This window comes from Diplotaxodon limnothrissa, linkage group LG23 (assembly GCF_057381915.1).
Source record: "Diplotaxodon limnothrissa isolate DT_005_m linkage group LG23, D_limnothrissa_male_GT1.1, whole genome shotgun sequence".
Lineage (NCBI taxonomy): Eukaryota > Metazoa > Chordata > Actinopteri > Cichliformes > Cichlidae > Diplotaxodon > Diplotaxodon limnothrissa.
This window is the reverse complement of record NC_140617.1, coordinates 47182283-47205910: the sequence shown is the minus strand read 5'-3', so window position 1 is coordinate 47205910 and position 23628 is coordinate 47182283. Positions and strand designations below refer to the sequence as shown.

The following is a 23628-nucleotide window of genomic DNA, read 5'->3' as shown; positions in this document are numbered from 1 at the left end:
CGCTCGGGGAACCGCATGCACGGATATTACAATACAGGACACGCCCCAGAAAAAGTTCTTTTACTCGGCCATAATCACAAGCATTTATCCAACCTGCCACACACACATACAGAGACACACACAGACACACACACATATACCACGCTGTCTGCTCGTAGATGATCACATTTTCATCAGCCTGACCCCGCCTCTGGTGAATGCAGGGGCGCTCCATGTGACGCTGGGGCTGTAACAAAAATCCAGTATGGCGGAATCTGTCAGGAGATGATTTTTTTCTTCCCCTCCTCCTGCGTTGAGGAAAAGAGGAGAAAAAAGCCTCGGAGTGCTAACATGGGAGAGATTTTTTTCTTTTTTTTTTTTTAAGAAAGGCCAGCCGCTTTGGGACACATGCTGGGACGACTGGCCTCCTCCCGGCCCGTGTATAGGTGAGCTGTTTTGGTGTGCCTGTGGCCGCTGTGGCTGAATGTGTAGCCTCGCTTTGATGTTGATATCCAAGGCAGGGATGCGATGCACGGGCAGGCTTCATGAAAAACCATGTCCGGCTGAAGTTTTCACTCCGCTCATCTTCGCTTTCGCCCTCTCGCTTGCGATTGAACGTTTTAAACGACTCCCCTCGGAGTCTGAGTCACATCTGAATCCTGGTAGAAATTATTTTTTTTTTCTTTTCTTTTCTTTTTGCGACTTGTAACGATTTAGCTACAAAATATCCTTCACGGTTTTATTGCACTATTTGCGGGCGGGAAGTGTGTTGGCAACAAGGGGAGAAGGGGGGAGAGGCAGGAGGAGTGTGTGTGTGTGTGTGTGTGTGGGGGGGGGGCAGGCGGTGTTTATTATGCCGATTGTTGCTGAGCTATTTATAGAGCCAAAGACTCTAACGCGATAAAACACTGAGCTCGTGCGCATTTTGTCGCTTTTCCCCGTGCTAATGGCGAGGAAGGGAAAAATTGCTTGAAATGAAGGTAGGGGCCCGCGTGAGTGTGTGTGAGTGTGTGTGAATGGTTCGGGATGGGCGGTGGTAATTCTCTGCATGCGTCAATCTTTCTGTTTTTTTGTGAATGGGGGCGTACGGAGCCGTTAAAGCGACATCAAAGCAACGCGTTAGGGGCCGATTCAAAGTGTCGCCTTCCGCACGAAATAGTTCTTATGGGGAAACGTTAGTTTGGGAAGGTGAATGAAGCCGTTTGTCGTGTTTGAGAGTTTGGGTTTGGGCTGAAAGGGGGAGGAACTGTGTGTACCCACCTTTTTGTGCGCTTGTGGCTGTCATCTGTAGCTGTGATGTGCATATTAAATTTCTTTTGAGGGTTATTTTTATCTTACATGCGTTCTCTTTTGCTAATACTGGTGTCATTTTGAAGCATCACTCTGTTTTTTTTCACTCTTTGCTCACTTTGGGCTTCAGGGCTTGTCTCCCCAGATCTGTCACCCTGCATCAAGCAAGCTCATTTTTAGGGACAATGGCCTATGGGATACACGCACACACACACATATGAGTACCCCTCCCGAGACAGATGAGATGCCCCGGGGGGATTGGTGTTGCATGAAGCCCCCCTGGAGTGTCAGCATGACACACACAGCCCCCCCACCCTACCCTGCCTGCCTGTGCCCTCCCTCCACCAATCCTTGCTTTGCTTTTCCATCACAAAGTGCAAGTGTGCGTGAGCTGTGCAGTGACCGACTTTTTTTTGGTTTGGGGGGGCCAATTTGTCCTGCGGCTGCAGTGTCTGGCCCTCTTGTCTTGAGAGTCCCCCCTTACCCCCACTCCTTTCCTTTTAATGCATACACACACACTCGCATGCACATCCCATCCTGCTTCAGAGGACGGTTGAGATCTCTGCAAACACACACACACAAGGGCGCTGCCCCCATACCCCCTCGTGTCTCCGCGGCCAAATCTTTCAACCTCACCCCCGGGCAGTCTGGCCCCTTGAATTTTGTACTAGTAGTAAAGTCGACTTGATACTTTAGGGCTGAGCTGTTATTACATCTGACACCGGTGCTCCGGGCCCAAGGAATCCAGGCCACTCTCCGTAAACAAAGAAAAGAACAATCGTATATTTCCAGAAGCAACAAGAAGACAAATCAGTTACCTCCCAAAAAACAAAGAAGAGCCTCCTGCCAGGCAAATAACAGAATCATTGTCTCTTTTGCTTTTTAATGGGATCTTTCCACCAATTTCTGCCGTGAACGCAGTGCATCCTACTGGGGAGTTTTGTGAAATCCCCAGTGCGCCTCAGTCAAAAAGACGCTATCTCAAGGAAAAGCTATTTATTGCCTGATTGGTTTACAGCTCCTCGCAGTGTATCATTGAACCCGGGGTTGCGTTGACTTCTTGGAACTCTGTATTTTACTCTGAAAACTCACCGGTGCATTTCTAGGAGCAGGATTTGATGATTTGCTAAGGTTGGAAATGTTTGCAAATCCGCGTTAAGATGGATTTTGTATCCCTGCAGCCAGAAGACTTTCCAGTATTGTGAAAGTTGTTTATTCTTATTAAGACTGCTTACAAAGTGAAACCATTAGTTCATTAACCAGCTGATTTATTTGCAAGTATGAGAAAGGATTAATTGTGCAAACCTGCGTTGGCTATTTTTGGGCCTCAATCTGTTGTTATGCAATAAAAGACCTAAAAGATGCTTTACTAGCTGTAGTTAACTCATGACTTCTACTTACAAACGCATGTTGCTAGAGTTATAGCAACAATTATAGATGACCAAGCTAAATCTGTCTGTAATGTAAGTGATATGTCCTCAGTCAGCAGCTGGCGCATCACTATAAGATCAACGCTGTAAATAACTGCGAGTGAGAGGCATTTAAAGGATGCACGTGTTGTTTTTGATACTAGCAGCAGTCCTTGCAGTCATCTTGTGTACAGACCTGATAACAATACAGTAAATATCACGGCTTATATAACTGTCTGTAATATCTGGATCGAATAGAGTACTAGAGCTTGGCTGATACTGGATTTTTAGGGACCGCTCCTGCTTTGTTCATATCAGGGGTGTCAAACGTAAGGCCCGGGGCCCACAATAGACCCGCCAAAGACTTTAATAAGTTTTACAGCTTATAAAGAGCTTCCCCTGCAATCATTCTGTCACGGTCCTGGGTCAGTGACCCAGTGTTTTGAGTTTCTTGTGTATTCTGTTCTTAGTTCTCTTTGTTGTCCCAGCTTGTTCTTTAGTGTTGTGTCTTAGTTTGGTTTTCTTGTATTCTGTTTAGTTCTCTGAGTATTTAGTAGCTGCCCTCTGTGTCTCTTTGTTGTTGGTGTTGTCTGTGTTTCTTAGCTCCTCTGTCTCCTCTAGTCTAGTTTGCGTCTGTGCTAATTCCTGTTTTACTTTGAAGGTCTGTGTCTCATGTGAGTGTATCCTACTTTGCTCCCTTGTCTCGTCAGTTCTGATTTCTCCCAGCTGTGCCCTCCTTCTGTGTCTCATCCCCCTCGTTACTTCCCAGTGTATTTAAACCCTGTTTCTCTGAGTCAGTGTCGTGTCGACCCTCTTGCTGTGTGGATCGCCCTGTGTCTGTGTGAGTTTTAGGTCATTGTTTCCCCAGTTTAGCTTAGTTTGCTCGTTTTTCTGTGACCAGCAAATAAAGCTGTGATTTTGAGTCTGTGAGTCCTGCGCTTTGAGTCCTCATCTCCTGCCTGCCACACAGCGTTTCATGACACATTCATGCTCCGCTAAAGTAAAGAAGTAATAGATAAACAGTGAAATGACAGAAATGTTTTTGGGTTTTTTGCTAATTTAGAAATTTATGATTTTTTAAAAAGATTCACAGTAAAAAAAAAACACTAATGAAAAAGAAAACCCAGGATATTTTCTGTGTATTAGCAAAAACCTTTTGTCTTATAATTTCTTGAAAGTCTTGGCGTTGAGCTAACAGAACCTTTTCTGTCATTTTACACATTAATTTCTTACAATTTGGCCGTGAAGAGCAGTGCTGGCAGATTTCTTTCATTTTTTAAAGCAGAATTACTTTATGATGTAAAAAAAACATGAAACGTGCCGTTGAAATCGGCTCGTTTTCTTTGAATGAAATGTCTGAGGGGTTAAATGTTTAGTTAAACTTTAAAGTGACAGAAAGGAGAGCTTCACTGGTCCCGCCCACTTTGACATCCTCGGTTCATATGCTGTATAAAAATACCGTGTCCATGTAGCTACAGTACATCGGCGCTGTTTGGAAACGATATCATGGGGAAATTGCTTCTTAACTTTCTGCTAATGCAGTTCCGTGTGCTCAGCTGTTATGCTGCGTGTGCTGCACGGTCCTGGGAGTGCAAACCATGTGAACAGCATCTTTCTGCTGTAGTGTCTCCTGCAAAAAAGGTTTCCTATTTATTCTTATGGAGCAGCATACACACAGCACCGACCTGTGACAGGCCAGCTGGTGTCTCTCCTTTGCTCTCTCTTACGTGAAGCGTTTAAATAAAACATTGTCCTTTTCATCCTCCCACAGGTTGGTGCTAAACAGCGAGTTGCCACTCTGATTGGAGTTGCCGGATCAATAAGCTAATGGAGATTGGCTGCTGCCGGACGTCTGCTTCCTGTTTCCCGTTTGACCGTCCTGAGTGTTGGATCAGCCTGAACACGCATTCAAACCCACACTGTCCTCCTCCTCCCAGCTCTGGCAGGCTAACAGGCTCCTGATCACCATCCTGTAAACCACATCCGTACTTCAACTCAAACACACACAGACATCTGTCCTTCAGTGAACACACGCTCACACGACGAGCTGGGTGCACACTCGCCGTACTGCGTGGACGTCTGCCTGACCGACCTGGCAGCAATGACTTCACACAGCCACCAAGGTAAGATGTTTGTCTACCACTTTTTACCTGTTATGCACCGGGTGGAAAGGGCCTGCTCAGTCTTCTAACTCTCACAGGAGTAAAAGGCCAGGCACATGCGTCCGGCTGATATTGCCCTTGTGTTAAACAAACAAATACCACAGTCTACAGCTGCATGCAGATGCTGCTTCACTATCCAGGAGTTTAATGTATCAGTCTGCCTTGTAGTCACGACGTATTTGCAGCAGAACAGGAATTAAACCAGAGAAAAGCTTTAAATACTTTTAATACATGAAGAAAAAGAAAGAGAAAGTCTGTGAATGTTGTTTCAGAAATACAGAAGTACAGAGACTGCACCTGTAAGCCGCTTTGCAACCCACCCCCAACCCAGCTCCTCTTGTACCTTCCACTTATTGTCATATCTGATGTGACTGATGCCTGCCTCGCCTCCACACCACCAAATAGAAACCCTGCAGGTGGAAACAGCAATCCTTTTTGATTATAGTGGGCCTGGCTGAATTGTAGGTGTGTCTAGGATGCTGTTTAAAACCATTTTTAGAGACCTAAAAAACTACCTGTCATGTGCAGATTAATGAAAATGTATCCCCTTCGGCGCCGTCACATTAAGGGAAATCTGTCTGCTGCTACATCTGCCATATTGGCGTATGCGAACGCTTTGATTGTGAACAGAGGCGGATCGTGGCTCGCTTCAAATGCAATAAAGCATTTTAATCTGGTCTTATAACTGTTAATGGGCTCGATTCAATATGAATGAGCTCCGGAGGGGCGAGAGAAAAACGTCCACGGCATCAGCTTAGTAAAAAGAGCCTCCCTTTTTCCTTGTTGATGACTGATCGCTGCTTTGGAAGCCTTCACTTGCACTTCCGCGAGCTGATACATTATTTAGCGACCAGCTGGTGGATGAGAAAGGTTAGCTTCCTGCCACTGGCCGACGCGGTACCTGACAGCGTCGGCTGTGTTTACTTTATACACCTGGGAGTGTGTGCAGTATAAATACCACAGCTGGGGCAACCGCTGGGCCCCGAGGGATCGGAGCGAGCCGTAGTCTCAGCCGGCGTCCTCAGTCCTGCAGCATCGCCACATGTGATGCACATCACAGAGGGTAGAGTGGATATTTGGCCTTACATGTGCACGCTGTTTAAGATGACTATAGATCAGCCAGAGAGGTCACACACTTTCCTTTTCCCTAAGTGTTTCCTTTATAAACTTGGATTAGAGCTGTGCAATATTTGCGCACACACACACACACACACACACACACACACACACACACACACACACACACACACACACACACACACACACACACACAGTCGTATTTTACTATCTTAGTGGGGACATTAATTGACATAATGCTTTCCCTAGAGCCGCTTACCCCGACCCTAACAATCAAAAATGAATGCCTGGCCCTAAACCTGACCAGAACCTGATTGTAGTGAGTCTCAAAAATGCCTTCAGACTCGGGATGAGCATTTGGTCCCCATCAGTATAGTAACTTCCCAAGTTTTTGGTCCCCACAATATATGTAAGCATGGCACACACACACACACACACACACACACACACACACACACACACACACACACACACACATTAACTCATTGTCATCCGCTGAGCTGACAAAGCTAATAAACTGCTAATCCCGAGCAACGATTTTGACATTAATAACTGCTAATTTATGCAAGGTGACACGTTAAATGATGACAGTGGAAGTGTCAAACGGAAGATAACAAGTGTCAAATAATATTCAGTAACTACATTAATTGCACGTAGGCCTGTGAGCCTAGAAGTATGTTTTTATTTGTTTTTTAAATAAGTTTCAGTTTCTGTTTGAGGATGACTGAGCAGTGAGAGTGACTCACACCTGAACATGTTCAGTTACTAGCAGCCTGTAACAAAAACACACCAGTTTTGGTTGAATCTATGAAAAACACAAATATAGACAAAATATAGGCAAGAAAGCTGAGAGCTCCTTACTCCTCCTGAGAGTAGAGCCAACTCTCTTTTTCTCTTAGAAACTGCATTTTCATGCATATTTGCGTGTTTCAACAAGTCACTGCACCTATTTCTCATTTTGCTAGCGAAACACAAAGAAACCAGAGGTGGCTCAAGGCTTTTGCACAACATAAGTGAGCGCGCAGGCGCCTGAGGGGTTAATGAGTGGTTGATATAATTCGGGGAAAGGTCTTTCAACGCTTTAAAAGTGGTAAGTAAGCATTTCAAATCGAGTTATGGTAGCTTTAAGTTAAGGCTGTGAATGGACGTTAATAAAGTTAAACGCAGCGGCTCATTTCGTTACGTTTACAGATGCCTTAAAGGGCTGATTTAACATTGCACTTTGGAGACTTGCAAGACACCGATCCTCACCTTTTGCTCTTGAGTGTAGATTCACTTCCCAAAATATCTTTCATTAGACCGCGTCTGCTTAGCAGAGAGTAGCTGAACTCCACGAGAAAAATCAGCTTCGGTAAAGGAACTGAAAAGGTAACGCAGGCTCACGGGGTTTTTACGATCAATAGCTGCTCTTGATTTATTTATTTATTGTTTTTCCTCCAAAAACCTCTGAAATAACACACCACTCATTATTTGATGTCAGTGCGACTGTTAGAACGAAGCAAACAGTGATATTGAATCAATGCCCAGCTGTGAGCAGGAGCCAGGGCAGGAAGCTTCACTCTGTTCTGGGCTGATAGAAGAAGATAAACTAACCAGCTCCTGTCACAATATGAAATGAACCCTTTTTAATTTCCCTCCGCTCCCTCTCGCATCCTCAGCGTGCTTCACCCCCCCTCCGCTGGAAGCGTGCAGAGGGATGCCCCCTGTTAGCTCACCTCTCGCCGACACAGAAATAGCTGCGATTCTTTGTGCGAGGCCCGGAGATTACGACTCATACCTGTTGAGCGGCTGTTTCCCGCTGTCTTGTTTGCTGGCGGGAAAGCCTTCAAGAGGAGGCGATCCCGGCCCTCGAGAGCGCTGCCAAGTGTGGGCGTCAAATTTGAGGTGTTGCTTGTCTCGTTTGAATGACAGCTTCGAGACGCACTTGTTGGATGCCGGCGCAAAGAGGGAGACGGAGAGAGAGATGGAGAGAGGCAAGCCAGGAGACATTTTAAAGGAATGCGACGCTGACCTTGCGGCACTTGTCAGCCTTCTGTTTCTTTTTTTTCCCTCATGAAAATGTGTGTGACAGCAGTATTTACAGAGCGAGGAATCTCTCCGGAGATCTCTCTGCTAATAACTGCAGATGCAGGAGAGGCTTCTTTAAGACTGTCTGCCGCTATCACCGTTAAGGCCAATTACTTTCATTTAGAGTCACAATTAAAACAACAGCGCCTGTGTTCTCGAGGTGAACAATGAGACTTTCAGATCCACGGCTTTGTTGTGCAGTGTGATCCAAAGCTGCCAACTTTCTTCTGCTCTGCACTTATTTCCAATCAAGCTGTGTGTGTGTGTGTGTGTGTGTTTGCCATTTTTTCTAATCTGTAAATGAGCTTACTAGCAAGCACTGTTATTTATTTTTCCCCTTCCAGGACTTACTCATTTTCTTAAAGCAGCTAGATTGGCAGGATTAGGTTAGATTAAATATCATTTATCACAAATCTCTTCCCAGAAAAATGAAATATAAAACAGATTCTCAGGTTTGATTTCCAAGAACAACAACAACAACAAAAAAAGGGGGTCAGCAAACAGGCTGGAGTGTTTGCACAGGAGTGATTGCTGTGTGTGCCAGGAGCTTTAACACATTAGCCTGCGACATTTGTTTTACACTCGTGCTTAGCGGTGAGCTAACGTGCTCGGTGTGTGGTGTTAAACAGGGCGGTTGTCTCTCTAAATGTCACGCACGGGATTGATAAGAGCTCAGAGTATAGAGTCCTGCAGCGCCCACGCAGATTCAGAAACATCAGCTCAGGTCCTCGGCAGGTGTTGAGCTCTTCTCCGTGATGACTGAGGGAGCCTTCATGGTTGTGGTCGTTCGGCGAGCACCCTTATCAGTTTCTGGGCTTCCGCCTATAAAAATAAAAGGAAGCAGGGCCCAATAAACTACACAAGTCCGAAAAAGAAAGGGCAAAACGTATTAATTATTAAGTAACAGAGAAATGGATGAAAAGGTTTGGGTGGTTCCTGTCTCTCTCCACTGTTACTGTCCAATAAAGGTGAAAAACAAACAAAGAAGAAGACGCGTGTTTTCCTGCGATCCATAAACCATTTGCATATAAACATAGGACTACCTCGGAGTGGAAAAATCCATCCTTTATTAAAAGTATTTGAAATATTAAAACCAGACTTTAAATCCGCTTGATGTTACCAACAGTCTTTGATTTCTGCTTTTAGAGGTGGAAGCCGGTTGGTTGGGAGCGTGCAGAGAGCGAGAGAGACGCTTTATTGTGGAACTGATGCGGGCTGGATGCGCTGTGAGTGGAAAAGGAGGATGTTAAAAAAAGAGCAGCTGGCCTCCTCAGGTGTTGCAGTGCTGCTGAAGAGGGAAGGTGATGCCGCTCGTTGGCAATGATTTGTTTTCATCTTAGTCAGAATCGCGCCGGCTTTCCAGGAAAGCCTGTATTGTTTACCGCTTGGCCTGCAAATGAATCACACACACACTGTCACACATTCTCACACAAGCATGCACTCAGGCCACTGAATGGTTACTTAGTAAGTGGCAGGTGTTATTTTGTGAATGAGAGGTTTGAACTTTACATTGTTGCATGGGGGGGGGAAATTAATAATTAACACGTTCTGCGAACGCTATCAAAAGCACGTTGACAGTGGGACATAAAGTGTGTTCAGATTAGATTTTTTACTGCTTTATTTTGCAGGGTCTGTGTGGGCGTGAGCGCCTTTTATGGCTCTGAACCGGTGAACTTGACACAGTGCTCTTTTCCTTGAAGGCTCAGCGGTATCTAGGTTACAAGCGCCCGTTAGGTTTACGCAGCTTGGAAACGCCACAAATCGGCGAGGAAAATAACATAATTTTAAAATAAACACTAATGAGGAGGGTCAGGACATTGCATTGCATGGGCTGGTACCCAAGATTAGATAATTCTCTCGAGGTCTCACACATCCGCTGATTTATGTCTTAGACAAGCTAGTCGTGCTGCGGTTGCATTAAAAAAGGATTTATGGTCAGGGAATAGCAGTAATTTGGTACAGTCATTCCTGTCCTTTGCTTTTTGGTATATACAAATATTGCTTACTACCGGTAGGTTAAAAGTACACTTTTAAAACCGTTTCTAAGTTAAACGCTCTTGTGTTCCCCCAGAATATTTTTTTTTTCATGTTTTCACCGATCACTGTTTATACGATGCTTATAAACATCAGGTTTGGCTGTGCAATAGACCGGCGACTTGTCCAGAGTGTACCTGACCTTTGGCCCTATAATAACTGGGATAGGCTCCCTGAATTGGATGAGCACTTAAGAAAATGGATGGGTGGTTAGATGGACTCCTGGTTTGAGCTCTGCTCCACTCTGTAAAAGTGTCTGTAGCTTTAATGGAGCTACTGCTGTTAATTATGAACCTTCCAGGAAGTGGTCTGCAAGTTACTGTAGATAAGGCTAGAACACCGACTCTCTGGGTTTCTGGTTCCACTTGTGATAAACTCTAGAATTAATGCAACTGTGCACCAAATCTTCATCATCTTGGGGTAAACCTGTTCCTCCTCCTGACATCGTTATCACATCATGTTTTTGATAGAAAGGCTTCAGGTCAATAGATGTGGTTCCATCATTGGATCTTTTTGCAGATTTTGATTGTAGTAAAGCATCTTTCTGTAAGCCTCAGGGATGTCACAGCAATAGCGCTGGCACGATTAGTCGTCTAGTCACGATTACGTCGACTATCAAAATCGTCGACGACTGATTTAATAGTCGACTCATCGTTTGAAGCTTTGTAAGATCCCAAAAGACACAGGAATAAGTAGTAGGATTTAAGAGTGTAATAACAGACTGAAACAGAAGATGGCAGCACTGCATGTACAAGGATGCCAGCTGCCGTTAAACCCAGAAGAAGAAGAAGAAGCTGTGTCCGGTATTGTAGCTGTGTCCAAATTCAGGGACCGCATCCTCCTGTGCCCGCATTTGTAGGCCGATTACGTTACAGCGACACGACGAAGACTGTCCAAATCCAAAGACTCCAACAAATGCGCCCTTCATTTCCCCAGATTTGAAGGATGGGTCGGGTGTATACTTCGTGGCCCAACCTATCCCAGAATTCATAGCGCAGCCCAGCTCAGTTTCCAACAATGGCGGCAGCTAGTTAGTTTTAACTTTACTCTTATTATTCTTTCTGGGTCACAAAATAAACGTTTAACATATTTTCAGGCGAGAATGTAGCTGTGTAAACCTCAAATATCTGCTCAGTTTATCAAGACACCACATATTTTCAAAAGTGCCCCGAGGTTTTCGGAGACGTCTGTTACCCACTAGCTCGTTAGCTAGCCGGGGGCTAGGCTCACTAGAGCTGTGAGAACACCGGACTCCCGGCAAATCGTTTTCAAACCCACCGCCGTCTTTCGCTACTCAGGTTAAACATATATAAGTCACTTAGATAACTTAAAAATGTTATTGTTTGGCTTTTTTCAGTATTTTATTTGTTCCTGAGTAAATCTGTTTGGCTGAGATTAAAGTTATAGTTTTTACACAGCTGAATAAACGTCAAGCAGACAGCTGATTATCAGAAGTGTGAGATGCTCGAGAATTTACTCCGGTGTCCTGTTATATTTTAGACAGCAAGGAGTTTATTAAACTTCACCGAAACAATCTGCAGATTTCATTAAAATTTAATAAACTATCATCTTGTCTTTATTTTTAGTTAGCACATATCTTAACAACTTAAAGCTGTAAGCTAATGATAGTTATATAAGAGCAGATGCTGCTGGTGCAATAAGCTGTACGTTTTACGTCCAATGGATGATGATCTGATTAGTCGACTAATCGCAAAAATAATCGGTGACTAGTCGACTATCAAAATAATTGTTTGTGGCAGCCCTACACAGCAACACGAGACGGTTTATGGCATCCAGGCATGAAGAGAGCAGTAGCAGAGAATTCCTAGCAGCAATTCAGAGTTGCACCCAGTTAATCCGCTAAAGCACCAGACCTGCGCTGGCCTCTGTGCTGCATCTCTGAGCGCACAGTAGGTTAGGAGAGAGATACGATGGAGGGTTTTTTTTGCGACTTTACAGCTTTTGCCAGTAATAAAATGTGATTTGTGTCACTCATAAACAGAAAAATGCCTTTATTTTGATTTAGTGGATGGATTATCAGCCGAACAGGTAAAACAGTATTAACATTAACATTTGCCTGGTTCTAAGCTTGTAAGATATGTGAGCTAACTTAACAGTGAAACTTTCTTATTAAAAAGAAAATTGTGATATTATGAAAGAGGAAAAAAAGGTTTTGAACCCAACTACAGAATATTTAGTTTAGTTTGCTAATCGCTCAATCGTTTTAGAAAACTGCTTTCCACCTGCATTCTCTTTAATAGCCAGCAGGGGGTGATTCCTCTGGTTGTGTAGAGCTCTATGGGAAAACAGCCCTCGGCTCTCTTGCTTCTGTAATCCCCACAAACACTTTCCCGATGACTCTATGACTTTAGCCGCTAGCTTGAAGTTATATTGGAATAAAGACGACGTTCATTTATAAATTTTGGTCATTTGCAGCGTCAGAAAGGAGGTTTGTTAATTGTAACTCATGATGGGTGCAGGAATTTTAACTATCAGATATATCGGCTGCTGATTGTTTGTTTTTTCCAAACGTATTTGTTACCAACACAGAGGTTGCAGTGTGCCCCCTGGTGGCCAAACTATGCGACATCAACACTCCTAAAGTGAATGAAGCATGTTTGTGCTGTCTCCCCTTTGTTTTTTAATTGTCATACATCGGCCAGTAAATGAAAATTATTTGATACCGAAATATTTATAAATAGCTAATAGCAGCCCATCATAACAGGTAGCGATGGTTGGGTTTTATCTTTTACTAATGAGCATTAGCCAGTGAAGTCAGATACACCCCTTCCTCGTCACAGGCAGTTTCAAAAGACCAAGATATTGATGATGAGGCTTTGTTTGGCGAAGGTTTCTTTTATCTCAGTAATGATATCCAGTGTTAATACTGTGAAAAATATTCTTAATGGGTTGTAAAGCTGGGTGGCTCTCTAGTTTCAGGGGTGCTAGAGAAATTAAAATGGTGGTTGAGGTATTTGAGTCGAATGCCTTCTGGAGGCATCCTAGGAGAGGTATTTTAAACATGTCCACCCAGGAAGACGCCCTAAGGCAGATCCAGGACACTCTGGAGAGATTATAGCTCTCAGCTGCCTGTGGAGAGGAAGGTCTGAGCTTCTCTTCTGAGACGGCTTTAGCGGGACAGCTAAGCGGTAGAAGATTGATGGATGGATGGATAAAAAGCACCAGACTCCAATAAAAACACATTTTCAACATATGGAACCATGAACCAGTATCTTAAATCAAGATCTACAGTATATGGTGACTTGTATGGCCACATGTTTTCAAGAGACTGTTTTTAGTGGTGTAATACTATATCAGAAATGGAGAAAGATGTAAGGTTTTGCCAACTGGGCAACAGAGATGCAATAGTTTCTCTACATAATAAAGTTTATTTCCATACCACCACAAACGACATCATTTGTCATGATCATAAAGTTGATTCAGCATCTCTAAAACATTTTTGAGAAAAGGGGAACACTATAACCTCCACAAAAGTAGGATTTATTGCTAGGCTGTATTACATTGCATTAGTTTTAGCTTACAGACTTCATATTAGATTTATAAAACCATTTTTACATGCAGTACTAACTTCTGCCTTCCAGACAAGGAACAAGGGTTAGGAAGAAGAAACAACTTCATAATCTAATTTTCTTTCATCTCTCTTGTTCCTTTGAACTTTTGAACTTAGAAGATTAATACATGTATAATTTAAAACATTTTAATATCTGAGTAGCATAACCACATCAAATCATGTGAATTCTACTGAAGCCAAGAGCTGAGATGGAAGCAAGTGCTCAGGCCCAGCTCTCTATATGTCAGCCATGTTTCTGCTGAGCTTCCGTGTTTACTGAATTACTAAGATTTTGGATGACAAGAAATTTATATTATTAGTAATCACAGGAAACAGGATGTTGTAATATTTTCTGTGGACAGCTCATCAGCATACTACTTGCTCTCATGTTTAAAAATGACGAATTAAAGATTTCTTTGATTTCATTATTTCAGATAGTGACAGTTTAAAATTTTGACCAATTCTGATTAAATATTGTTCCGTGGCTGACGTATTAGGTTTTGTGGAGCATTGCCGAGGTTAAGTTAAATAGGTGGTTAGTTTGGTTTCCATTAAATGTTTTTCAAACTCTACAAGTATAAACACAGAGCCAAATTTTAACAGAAGTCCTGTGAATGTGGCCGAGGAGGTGGTCAGCACAAACGGGTAAAAGACAGCTATTTTAGATGCATGAAAACATTTCATAATAAAAGCCCTGTTAAGAAATGAAGGGTCTCTGACAAGTGAAATACTGGGACTTTTTAACATGGTTACAGTGTTGAGTTTGTATTGTAGCAAAGCTTAAGGACGTTAGCTAAAATGTTAGTTTTTTTCTAGACAAAAGTCTCAAAAACTCTTTAGGTACAATGATTTATTGAAACATTTCCTAACACAGATGAAAATACAGTGTATAAGGCAACAGAGTTTGCAGTTCTAATGAGCTTGAAAGTCAATATTCGTTTTAGCCACCTTTATTCTTCCGCACTGCCTGAACCCAAAGCTAGCTTTCTTGTAATTTCTTTAGGTCGTCTTCAAGAATAGTTCTCCAGGACATCTTTTCTACAATAATTTTCTCCTTCTTTGGATGTTTTTGCCTTTTGACCTGTTCTCTGCCATGATGATCCCACACTACTTCAATAATGTTAATGTCCAGGCTCTGGGGAGGCCAGTCCATGGCTGATAGTGTTGCACCGTGTCTAGGGCTGGGCGATATGACCCAAAATTCATATCTCGATATTTTTTAGCTGGATGGCGATATAAGATATATATCTCGATATTTTTTTTAAGCCATAAAGTAAGAACAAAAAGAGAGTTCTTAGTTAAAGCTGTGTCCCAGATGTCACACAAGCACTTTTATTAACATACAGCACAGATGTACATGAAAAATTACTCAAAATGAAATTATGAGCATTCATTAAATAATAATGCTCCATAAATAAAATAAAACAATGTTGTTTTTGTGCTAAACAAAGAGCTCACAATTGTGCAGTCAAAATGTAAACTAAAAGACGCTGAGCGTAATAACAAAGACAGACAGATTTCACAGCAGCTCTATTTCCAAGTTTTACTGCGTGACTGATAGCCTGGAGTTTGAAATCCGCTTCATAACCACGTCTCTTACAGGTGCCATTTATGGTCCTTATACACACACAGTACGGTAATATTACGTTGATGGACAGTACGTATCACTCCGCGAGGCTCCTCGGTAGCCGTAATGCGCCGACAATCCATCAAGCGGTGCAGCTCCGTAGCTTACCAAAGTCGTACTCAAACATTTTTGACAGATTGCTGAGCGCCGTGTACCACATAAAATCGGTTCGCGGCCATCAAGCACAACCAGAATTCATACATTAAGGCGCGCTATCAACTTTTGAGAGAATGAAAGGATTTTAGGGTTAGCGCTGTTAGCTCGTTAGCATGTTTAGCTCGTTAACACGTTGACGCCGTCCAGCCCCACGCATGGGGCGATGCGCAGTAACTCGTTAACGGAGATTTGCCGTGTCCATCTTGTCGCTGCCTGCACGTGAAGCGATGGGGGAGGAGGGGGGAGTTGTCTTCAGTGAAGGCGAGGCGGAGTAACGTTGCGTAGAGACAAAAGTAGACGAAAGAGAGGCAAACTTGCGGCTCCACAACTATAATTATAACGTAACATAGACTATATCGATATAAAGGATATTGTCACATCTTATATCTCGTATAAAAAAATATCGATATGTTTTAAAAACTCGATATATCGTCCAGCTCTAACCGTGTCTATTTCTATCCAGGTTTAGTTTTACTGATTTGGCAGTGGAATCATTGATGGTACTTTTCTGTGTTCATGATTAAATCAATTTCGTCAGGATCCCCAACACTGACTGAAATGTGGCGCCAAACCCTGCCAGAGCATCCATTGTGATGACTTGAGATACATATTTACATTGACATGAACCAGAGACCAAATTTGGGTTCATCACTCCATCAGACCTGTTGCCACTTGTTGTCAGTCCAGTTCTTCTGTAATCTGACACACTTCATTCTTTTCTGTGTTTTCCTCTCTAAAGAATGGCTTGTTGACAGCCACCCTTCCACTGAGGCCATTTCTGATGAAGCTTCAGTGAACAGTAGATGGGTCAGCTGAAGGTTCAGATATATCTCTTAGGTCCTGAACCAGGTGTTTGCTAGACTTTTTCCTATTTCTTAACGACATGACTTCTCTAGGTAGTTGTACGTCTTCCATTTGTCCAATTTCCTCAGATTGTTTGAGGACACTCTGCAAATTGTGCTGAGATATGGCAACTCTTTGGGTGCTAACTCTTTGGAAATCACCTTGTGTTTGCAAAATACTATTTTATGCCTGTCAAACTGTGTTAAGTCTGGATTGTACTCAGACGAGGACAACTGGAGAACCGGCAGTCAAATAGTTGTCCCCGTTACACTTCTTTGAAGTTGTTTATTTGTAAAAAATGTTTGGAATCATGTATGATTCTCGTTCCACTTCTCACGTGTGCACCACTTTGTGTTGGTCTTTCACCTGGAATTCCAATAACATTGATTCATGTTTGTGGCTGTAATGTGACAAAATATGGGAAAGTTCAAGGGGGCCGAATACTTTTGCATCCACTGTAGTTGCTGTAATGTGAATTCTCTGCAATGAGTCTGCGCGAGCACAAAAAATTAGGCAGGTCTGTGCGGACCCTTGCGCTCACTGTCCAATGCCGAAAGTTATGTCACAGGGACACAAGCAGACTTGTGGATGCCAAACGTATAAAAACTGGTTCATCTTTGGAATTTTTTATAGATTCACAGAACTGGTTCATCCCGTGGGTTAGGTGGCTATGCTTGAATGATTCATAGGTCAGTGTTAAGTGGCTGAGAACTATTGCTCAAGAGCGCTTTGCATTTTGCTTCCCAGGAGCCACACTCTCTTTTATCTTTGGGGGTTTTTTTTTTGGGGGGGGGGGGGGGGGGGTGGTTATGTGGGATGGCTGAAGATGTTTGCTGTGCAGTGCAGTGGGTATCGAATCCATATAGAAGTGAGTCATCCTTGTTGTGCTGTAATAAGTGAAAGGCAGCAGGTTAATGAGGGCAAATATAATGGATAAACATGGTTATTCAAACACAGGGACTTCAAATTAAATTGCCTTGTGTAGCTAGAAACTAGGGCTGTGCGAGATGGCCTAAAATCCATATCACGGTATAATTTGAAGCATGAGCGGTAACAGTATATATCGCAATATCTTCTTTTCTTCTGTATAACATTTTTTACACACTATAGGGCACACTTAAAATCCTTTAAGTTTCTGAAACATCGACAGTGTGCCTTATCTATGAATTATGGTTGTGCTTACAGACCTTGAACCGATTTTACGTAGCACACGGCGTGCAGAAATATGTCAAATGTTTTAGTACGACTTTGGTAAGCTATGAATGCGCACTGCTAGATGCATTGTCGGAGCATTACGGCTACCGTAGTCAGGAGCCTCGCGGAGTAATCTGGGTCCTAAACCAGTGTTGCCAACTTAGCGACTTTGTCGCTATATTTAGTGAGTTTTCAGACCCCTTAGCGATTTTTTTTTTTTTCTTTTCTGAAAAGCGACTAGCGACAAATCTGGCGACTTTTTCTGGTGTTACTGGAGACTTATTTATGACGACTTTTTGACATGAAGGCGCGTATCGCTCTTACTCTCAACAAGCAGCGGTGCTGCCGTGGGCACCGCACCCGTGCCAAAGCGCTCACGGGTGGAGGATAGTCCTCCCCCCGCTGCTATCAGGGCAGCAGATGTTCACGCCTGTGCGTCCAAACTGCAAATGAATCGCGCATGAGCGAAGCCGCTGCTCCCGCACTGACTGTAACGCAGTCAGTTCTTCTTTTACTTGTATGCTGTTTTGTGGATCACAAGGTTTAAAACTATTTATAAACACACACACAAAGCAACTCCACCAGAGCGCCTATTTTGGGTCACTTTTGCCGGTCAAAGTGTGAGGGACCAAGCAGCCAAAGCAAAGAGGACACAGGCGAAAAAGTGTCTTCAAAAAGGTTTTTCTTTATTTTAACCCTCAAAGTCCAAAACTAACAACATTCAAAAACATACTTAGCAGGCCCATAAAAGAGGTCAACTAAATATAACTCTACGAAAAGTAATTTCCAGAAACTTAAACAAAACAAAGTGAGACACAACTCACAAACTGACCTAATTACAAAGACACATGAGAGTAGCTTTTATAATGATTTGGCCAAACCATTTACACACAATAGGGGGAAAATAAAAACACACACTAATATTAACTAAGCACAGAATAACCTAACTAAACCTAAAACACCCCTGCTCCTGGTAAGCCCATGGTTGGTCCTGCTGAGCAGGCATTTTGTTCCCAGAGTCCTCGGCCACGCCTTTTGCCCAGACAGGAAACAGCCACCGCCCAAACCCAGGTAACTCAAAGAAAGAGAAACACACAATGTTACTATGTGCGCGCCTCATAATACCAGTGTTAGGTTTAACCAAATGATTAATGAAGAAAACTGCAAAGCAAACTAATAAAGTAAAAAATGGACTAATTTACCCCTGTGTGGCTGATGCATCACACCAAGCCCGGGTAAAGGAGCAGGGTTGGAACAAAAAAACAAAACAAACCAAAAAAGCCAAAAGCAATAATCACTAAAAGAAATTAAATTTGTAGTTCTAAATAAATTCTAACTGCATTTAGGAAGTTTTTTACTGTCTCTTCCACGATGTTATTTCTCTCTCCCACAGCGTAGGTTACAATTACATTAGCATTACCAATTGTGCAAATTAGGCGATGACGTCATTTGGCGACTTGCAGGACAGCCAATAGCGATTTTCCTTACTGAGGAGTGGGCAACACTGTCCTAAACTCCGTCTGCTTCAGGTCCCAAAGTCAAACGAACACTGCAGCATCACCGAGAGTTAAAAACTGTCTAAATTCTTTCATCTGCAATAAAACGATCAGCGTTGCTGCTTTACCAGGTGTAACAATTAAGTTTAACATCCATGAAAACAGGATTTATTAAATTAAACAGAGTTAGAAGTTAGCAGGAAGCTAGCTCGCTAGTTTCCACCTAAACATGGTCTTCACAAGGTTTACATTGCACCACTTTGTCTTAGTTTAAGAGTTCTGCTCCAGACCCTCGTCGTGTGTTTACTATCACCTTTACTATCAGGCCTGTGGGGAATTTTCGCAGGTATGCCGTGGGACCTCTGCTGACGTCAAGCATAGACAGACACGCACATGCATTTACCCGTGGTGCAGGGTTTTCCCCCCTCATGCTGCTTGTGGTAAATCTGACTCAAGAGACCCAAACCACTGTAACTTGCTGTACAGTACAAGTGTGTATCCATGCAGTTTTCACTGACATCACCTTCCCAGGGGTCCATCACACACTTGCATCCTCAGCATTGCGACTTGTGTTGTCACTGCTTCTCCTCTCGGTCCTATCTAAAGTGCTGAAAAAAATACATCCCCAGACACGTAGCCTCATACTTTCTAGGTAATTGTTGTCGTGACCAAAAACTAATTTTGCAAGTTTATTAAGGCAGGCTTTAATAAAAAACTCAGGCTCCCGCACTGTCGCACTGCTGCTGACAGTCTTGTAGTTTGCCTTATCGCACATGGCAGGGCCAGAAAGGTGATTTATTACCTTTCGTTTTTACTTAAAAATGAAAGCCCCCCCCCCTCCCTTTATTTTGACAGGTTGCTGCTCTGAGAAGCATTTACCCTTGCCTTGACAACCACCACAGTACAGGCATGCACACAGATCTCTGGATGGCTATACGTCTATATTATAGATTTGCTTTTTATTACACCTACCAGATACTATTATTGGGGAAGCGGCAGCATAGAGATTTAAGGAATGGGGTTGGGACTGGAAGATCGGTGGCTTGTCCCAACTAGTAAATGGAAAAAGTGAAAAAGAAACCTTTTTCTTTCCTTCATCCTATTACAAGAGAAACTGAGGAAAGTGAAGCACACATAAGTATGACAGTGTTTCCTCACTGGTCCATCAGAGCTGCTACAGTAAAGCTGTATTTGGCTGCTGAGATGCACTGAAATAGAGGAAGCTCATATCAGGAGTTTCAAGTAAAGTGAAAGCCACTTGCAGCAGCTGACCAAAGTTTAAAGGTGTTTCATGCATTAAATGCATTTTTTCTTCTAACTCTATTTCCCCCTTCTGCTTTCACTGACCTCTGTCCAGCCTCTTTCTCCAAATGCACGCAGTCTCTGCTCAAATCCAGAGGTGAAAGGGTTAAAAGCTTTCACTGCAATGAAGAGGGCCCGGCTTATCCCCGAGTCTATTTTTAGAAGCACACACACAGAAGAGATGTGCACGTGCAAGCACGGCGAACAAACGATCATTATTTTTGGTCTCCCGTGTAGATTCTCCTCGCCGTGATTGAGCGCTTTGTTGCCGTGCGGCTAAAAATGGAGCACGGGGCGAGTGCATGCGTGACACGACCGCTGGCTCTTTTGTGCGGGCGGTCATTGTGCTAGGTGCATGAGCCTCATCGAGGGTAATTTCGAGCCTCATTGTCACGTTTGCCTGGCCGTCCACTTGTGCTGACATGTTGTTTTCTGCCCCTCCGAAACCCAATTACAAAATTGTGGCAGATTGCAAAATGCACTTCAGCGGCGTGTTCCCACAAATGCCGCACCCTCTCTCTCTCTCGCTGAACCCGGTGAACACAGATGAGGCTGCTGCCAGCCAGACGGTTTGTCAGCGCTGTCCTCCCATGCGCCACCAACTTGGCTGAACATGAGAGTCCCATCCCAGGACAAAGACAGCGCAGAGCGAACATGAGCTAATGAAGGGACGCATCTTTTGTCCCCGCGTCTTTTGTCTAGTCTCAGCTGAGAAACGGGATACACTGTGTTCTGCCAGCATGCTGTCAGCGGCAATTACGGTTTACACTGCTGCCTGGGAGCCCAATCCTTGTGCCTTTTGACATGGTGCTCCACAGTGCTTGACACGAAGCACAAATGTCTGGCCAGGGCATCAAGGAAATACTACGGTTACGCAAGAGGATCAACGCATCATCTTTGTCGGAACTCGAAGCACACGAGCGCTTAAAGAGTCGAGATGTGCGTGCATGGTAGGTGCGGAGCAACTGCGAGCTCTGATGCTGTGGGTGTTTGCTGTTGTAAGGCCCAGCGAGCAAAGCTTTACGGTTGCATCACAAATCTCCTAGCAACCATCATGGCTGCCCATTAAGTAGAGAATATTAAAGATGGACGCAAGATCGCTGTCAGTTGAAATAATTTGCACTTTTCAGGTTTTGTGGGTTAATTCGGGCTAAGGTCTGCTTTTGTTGTCACCAAATAAACGAATAACAGCGCACGCTTTGGAAACTCTTTTTACCTTCAACAGCCAGCAGGACGATGACGTGCTCGACGAACGCTGGAATCAAGTTAGAGTTTTAACATATGTTCATAACTTATTGGGAAGCTCTCACTTTTCTGCAAGCTTTCTCGTTTTGTTTTGTTTTGGGTTTTTTTTGTCTCCATAAATGTAAAGTTGAACCATGCAGCTCCATACAACCATACAGCTGCTCTCAAATGATATCGAAAAGCTTATCACTGGCATCAGGAGAATCCCAGTTGATAGGGATTTGTACGGAAGAGGATTAGGGCCACTGAACAAAAGCCTGTGCTTGAGATTTTTTTGTGTGTTTTGTTTCTCACAACTCTGAGAGAAAAGTCAAAATTCTTACCTCAGAATTCTTTGGGGGGTTTTTTCCCCAGAAAGAAAGAATTCTGAGAATAATGTCGGAGAAAAGGTTATTCTCAGAAAAAGTCGGAATTCAGAAAAAAAAGTCTGACTTAGGACTTTTTTCTGAAAATGTCAGAATTCTGAATTTCTGAGAAAAACCTAAGAATTCAAAAACAGAAAAATACGAAATTTTACTTCTATTTAAAATATCTTTCTTTTTATTTTGGGGGAATATACACCCCATTTTTTTAAGATGCTCTAATTGTCTTCCATATTTTCATAAAGCAGTGTTGACTGGATTTTTCGCTGAAGTTGATTTTTAAGTCGATTGCAGCTCTGTTTGTGTCACTTTGCCTCACTGCACAGTAGATTTAGTATGTATGTTGGGGTGAATCGAGCCATGCTGTTGTAAAACATGTTGCTGAAGTGATGAGGCCTTTCTGTTTTAAAATACCCCAAAACTTGTATTTATATGATTCAGCATTAATGGTGCCTTCACAGATGTGAAAGGTGCACGTGCATTACTGAACCCCTGAATGCTTTTACTGCTTGGTAAACGCTGAAAAGGCTGCAGATTCAAACATCGTAAAAGTACAGCAAGCAGCAATCCGGCAGCTGTCTTGGTTCCAACCAGGTTGTGTTATGAATGCACATTTGGCGCTCTCATATTTGAGATCATAGTCGAAGGAAGTGGCAAATATCATTATTATGCGCCACAGTCGAAACGGAGTGTGAAAGGGCCAATTTATGGGACCGTTCTTGTACAGTTGTGTGCAGTGGCAACAGGCCCGTTGCCACAACCCTCTGTTGAATGTTGTGGCATTGTTTGCTTTTGGTGCACAGTGAATTCAGGCCTGCACGTACTGAACATGACTTCAAGTATTCAAGATTTTGACTGCTGTGGAAGTCAAATTGGCCTGGGCTATTTGCTATGATGCAAGCAAACCAGTTGGTCTTCACCGTGTGGCGTTGGTGGTTTTCTCTAAATCAGCTGCGTTATCTTAAATGTGCGGCTTTTTTGAACATATCTCACACGTAAGTAAGTCACACGTAAGCCCTTATGGTCTGTGGCAGTTACACAGCAAAACAGCGTTTTGGACACGCGTCTGCAGCGTAATGACCAATTTCCAACTCATTTCTGATTTTTCTGTCACATGTAAGATGTGACCACCTTGTTTTTCCGAGTCTTCCAGCTTGAAACGAAAGGTCAGATGGTTGTTTTCTGACCGTCCGCAGGACGCAAACTTGGCCGGGGCTCACGCAGGGGTCACTCATTCTCTTTTTATCGGGGTCCCTGACGTCAGCCGGTGCCCTTGGGAAGCGAATCTGCGACCCAGAGGAAAAAGCCTCTTCAAGGAGAGGCGTGTTTGATTAATCGTATTGTTCCTGTCGGGTTCACCTTGCTCGCTGGAGTCACCCTGGACAGAGCAGCCAGAACGGAAGTGCGCTGAATGTAATGAGGGCCGGAGCATCCTTCCTCTCTTTCTCAGTCACTGTCTCGCTTTGTAAATGCCACAGCGGCGCAGACAAACGTCTCATTCTCTTTTCTCCGGCATAACAAAGGCCTCTGTCAACATACAGTATGCTCTCGTTGCCAGGACCGGTCAAGTTTGCCTCTTGTCTCTCCTTGGAGATGCGGCGGACGGAGCCCCTTCACCATTTTGCTAAGCTCGTTAGTCCTGCACCCCCCCCCCCCCCCCACCCATTTATATTCCCTATGACAACATATTTTTGATGCAGCTACGCTAACTTGAGTCGACTAACTCTCTGCCTGAGGGTAGAAGAAGCTATTTATGGCTCCCTGTCTCCCGATTCTTACCCAGTGGAACTGAAGGATGGAAGGATGGAGAGGAA

General features: G+C 43.5%; 1 protein-coding gene across 1 annotated transcript in view; it reads left to right on the top strand.

Annotated features, from left to right (window-relative positions):
• The first annotated feature begins 4722 nt into the window (after positions 1–4722).
• The window catches only part of LOC146608865 (histone deacetylase 4-like), a 78885-nt gene continuing 59979 nt past the window's right edge, over positions 4723–23628 (top strand). Inside the window, exon 1 of the mRNA XM_085348935.1 lies at positions 4723–4801. Coding sequence (XP_085205061.1) covers positions 4780–4801 — 22 coding nt within the window. The 5' untranslated portion in view covers positions 4723–4779. The remainder of the gene's footprint in view (positions 4802–23628) is intronic.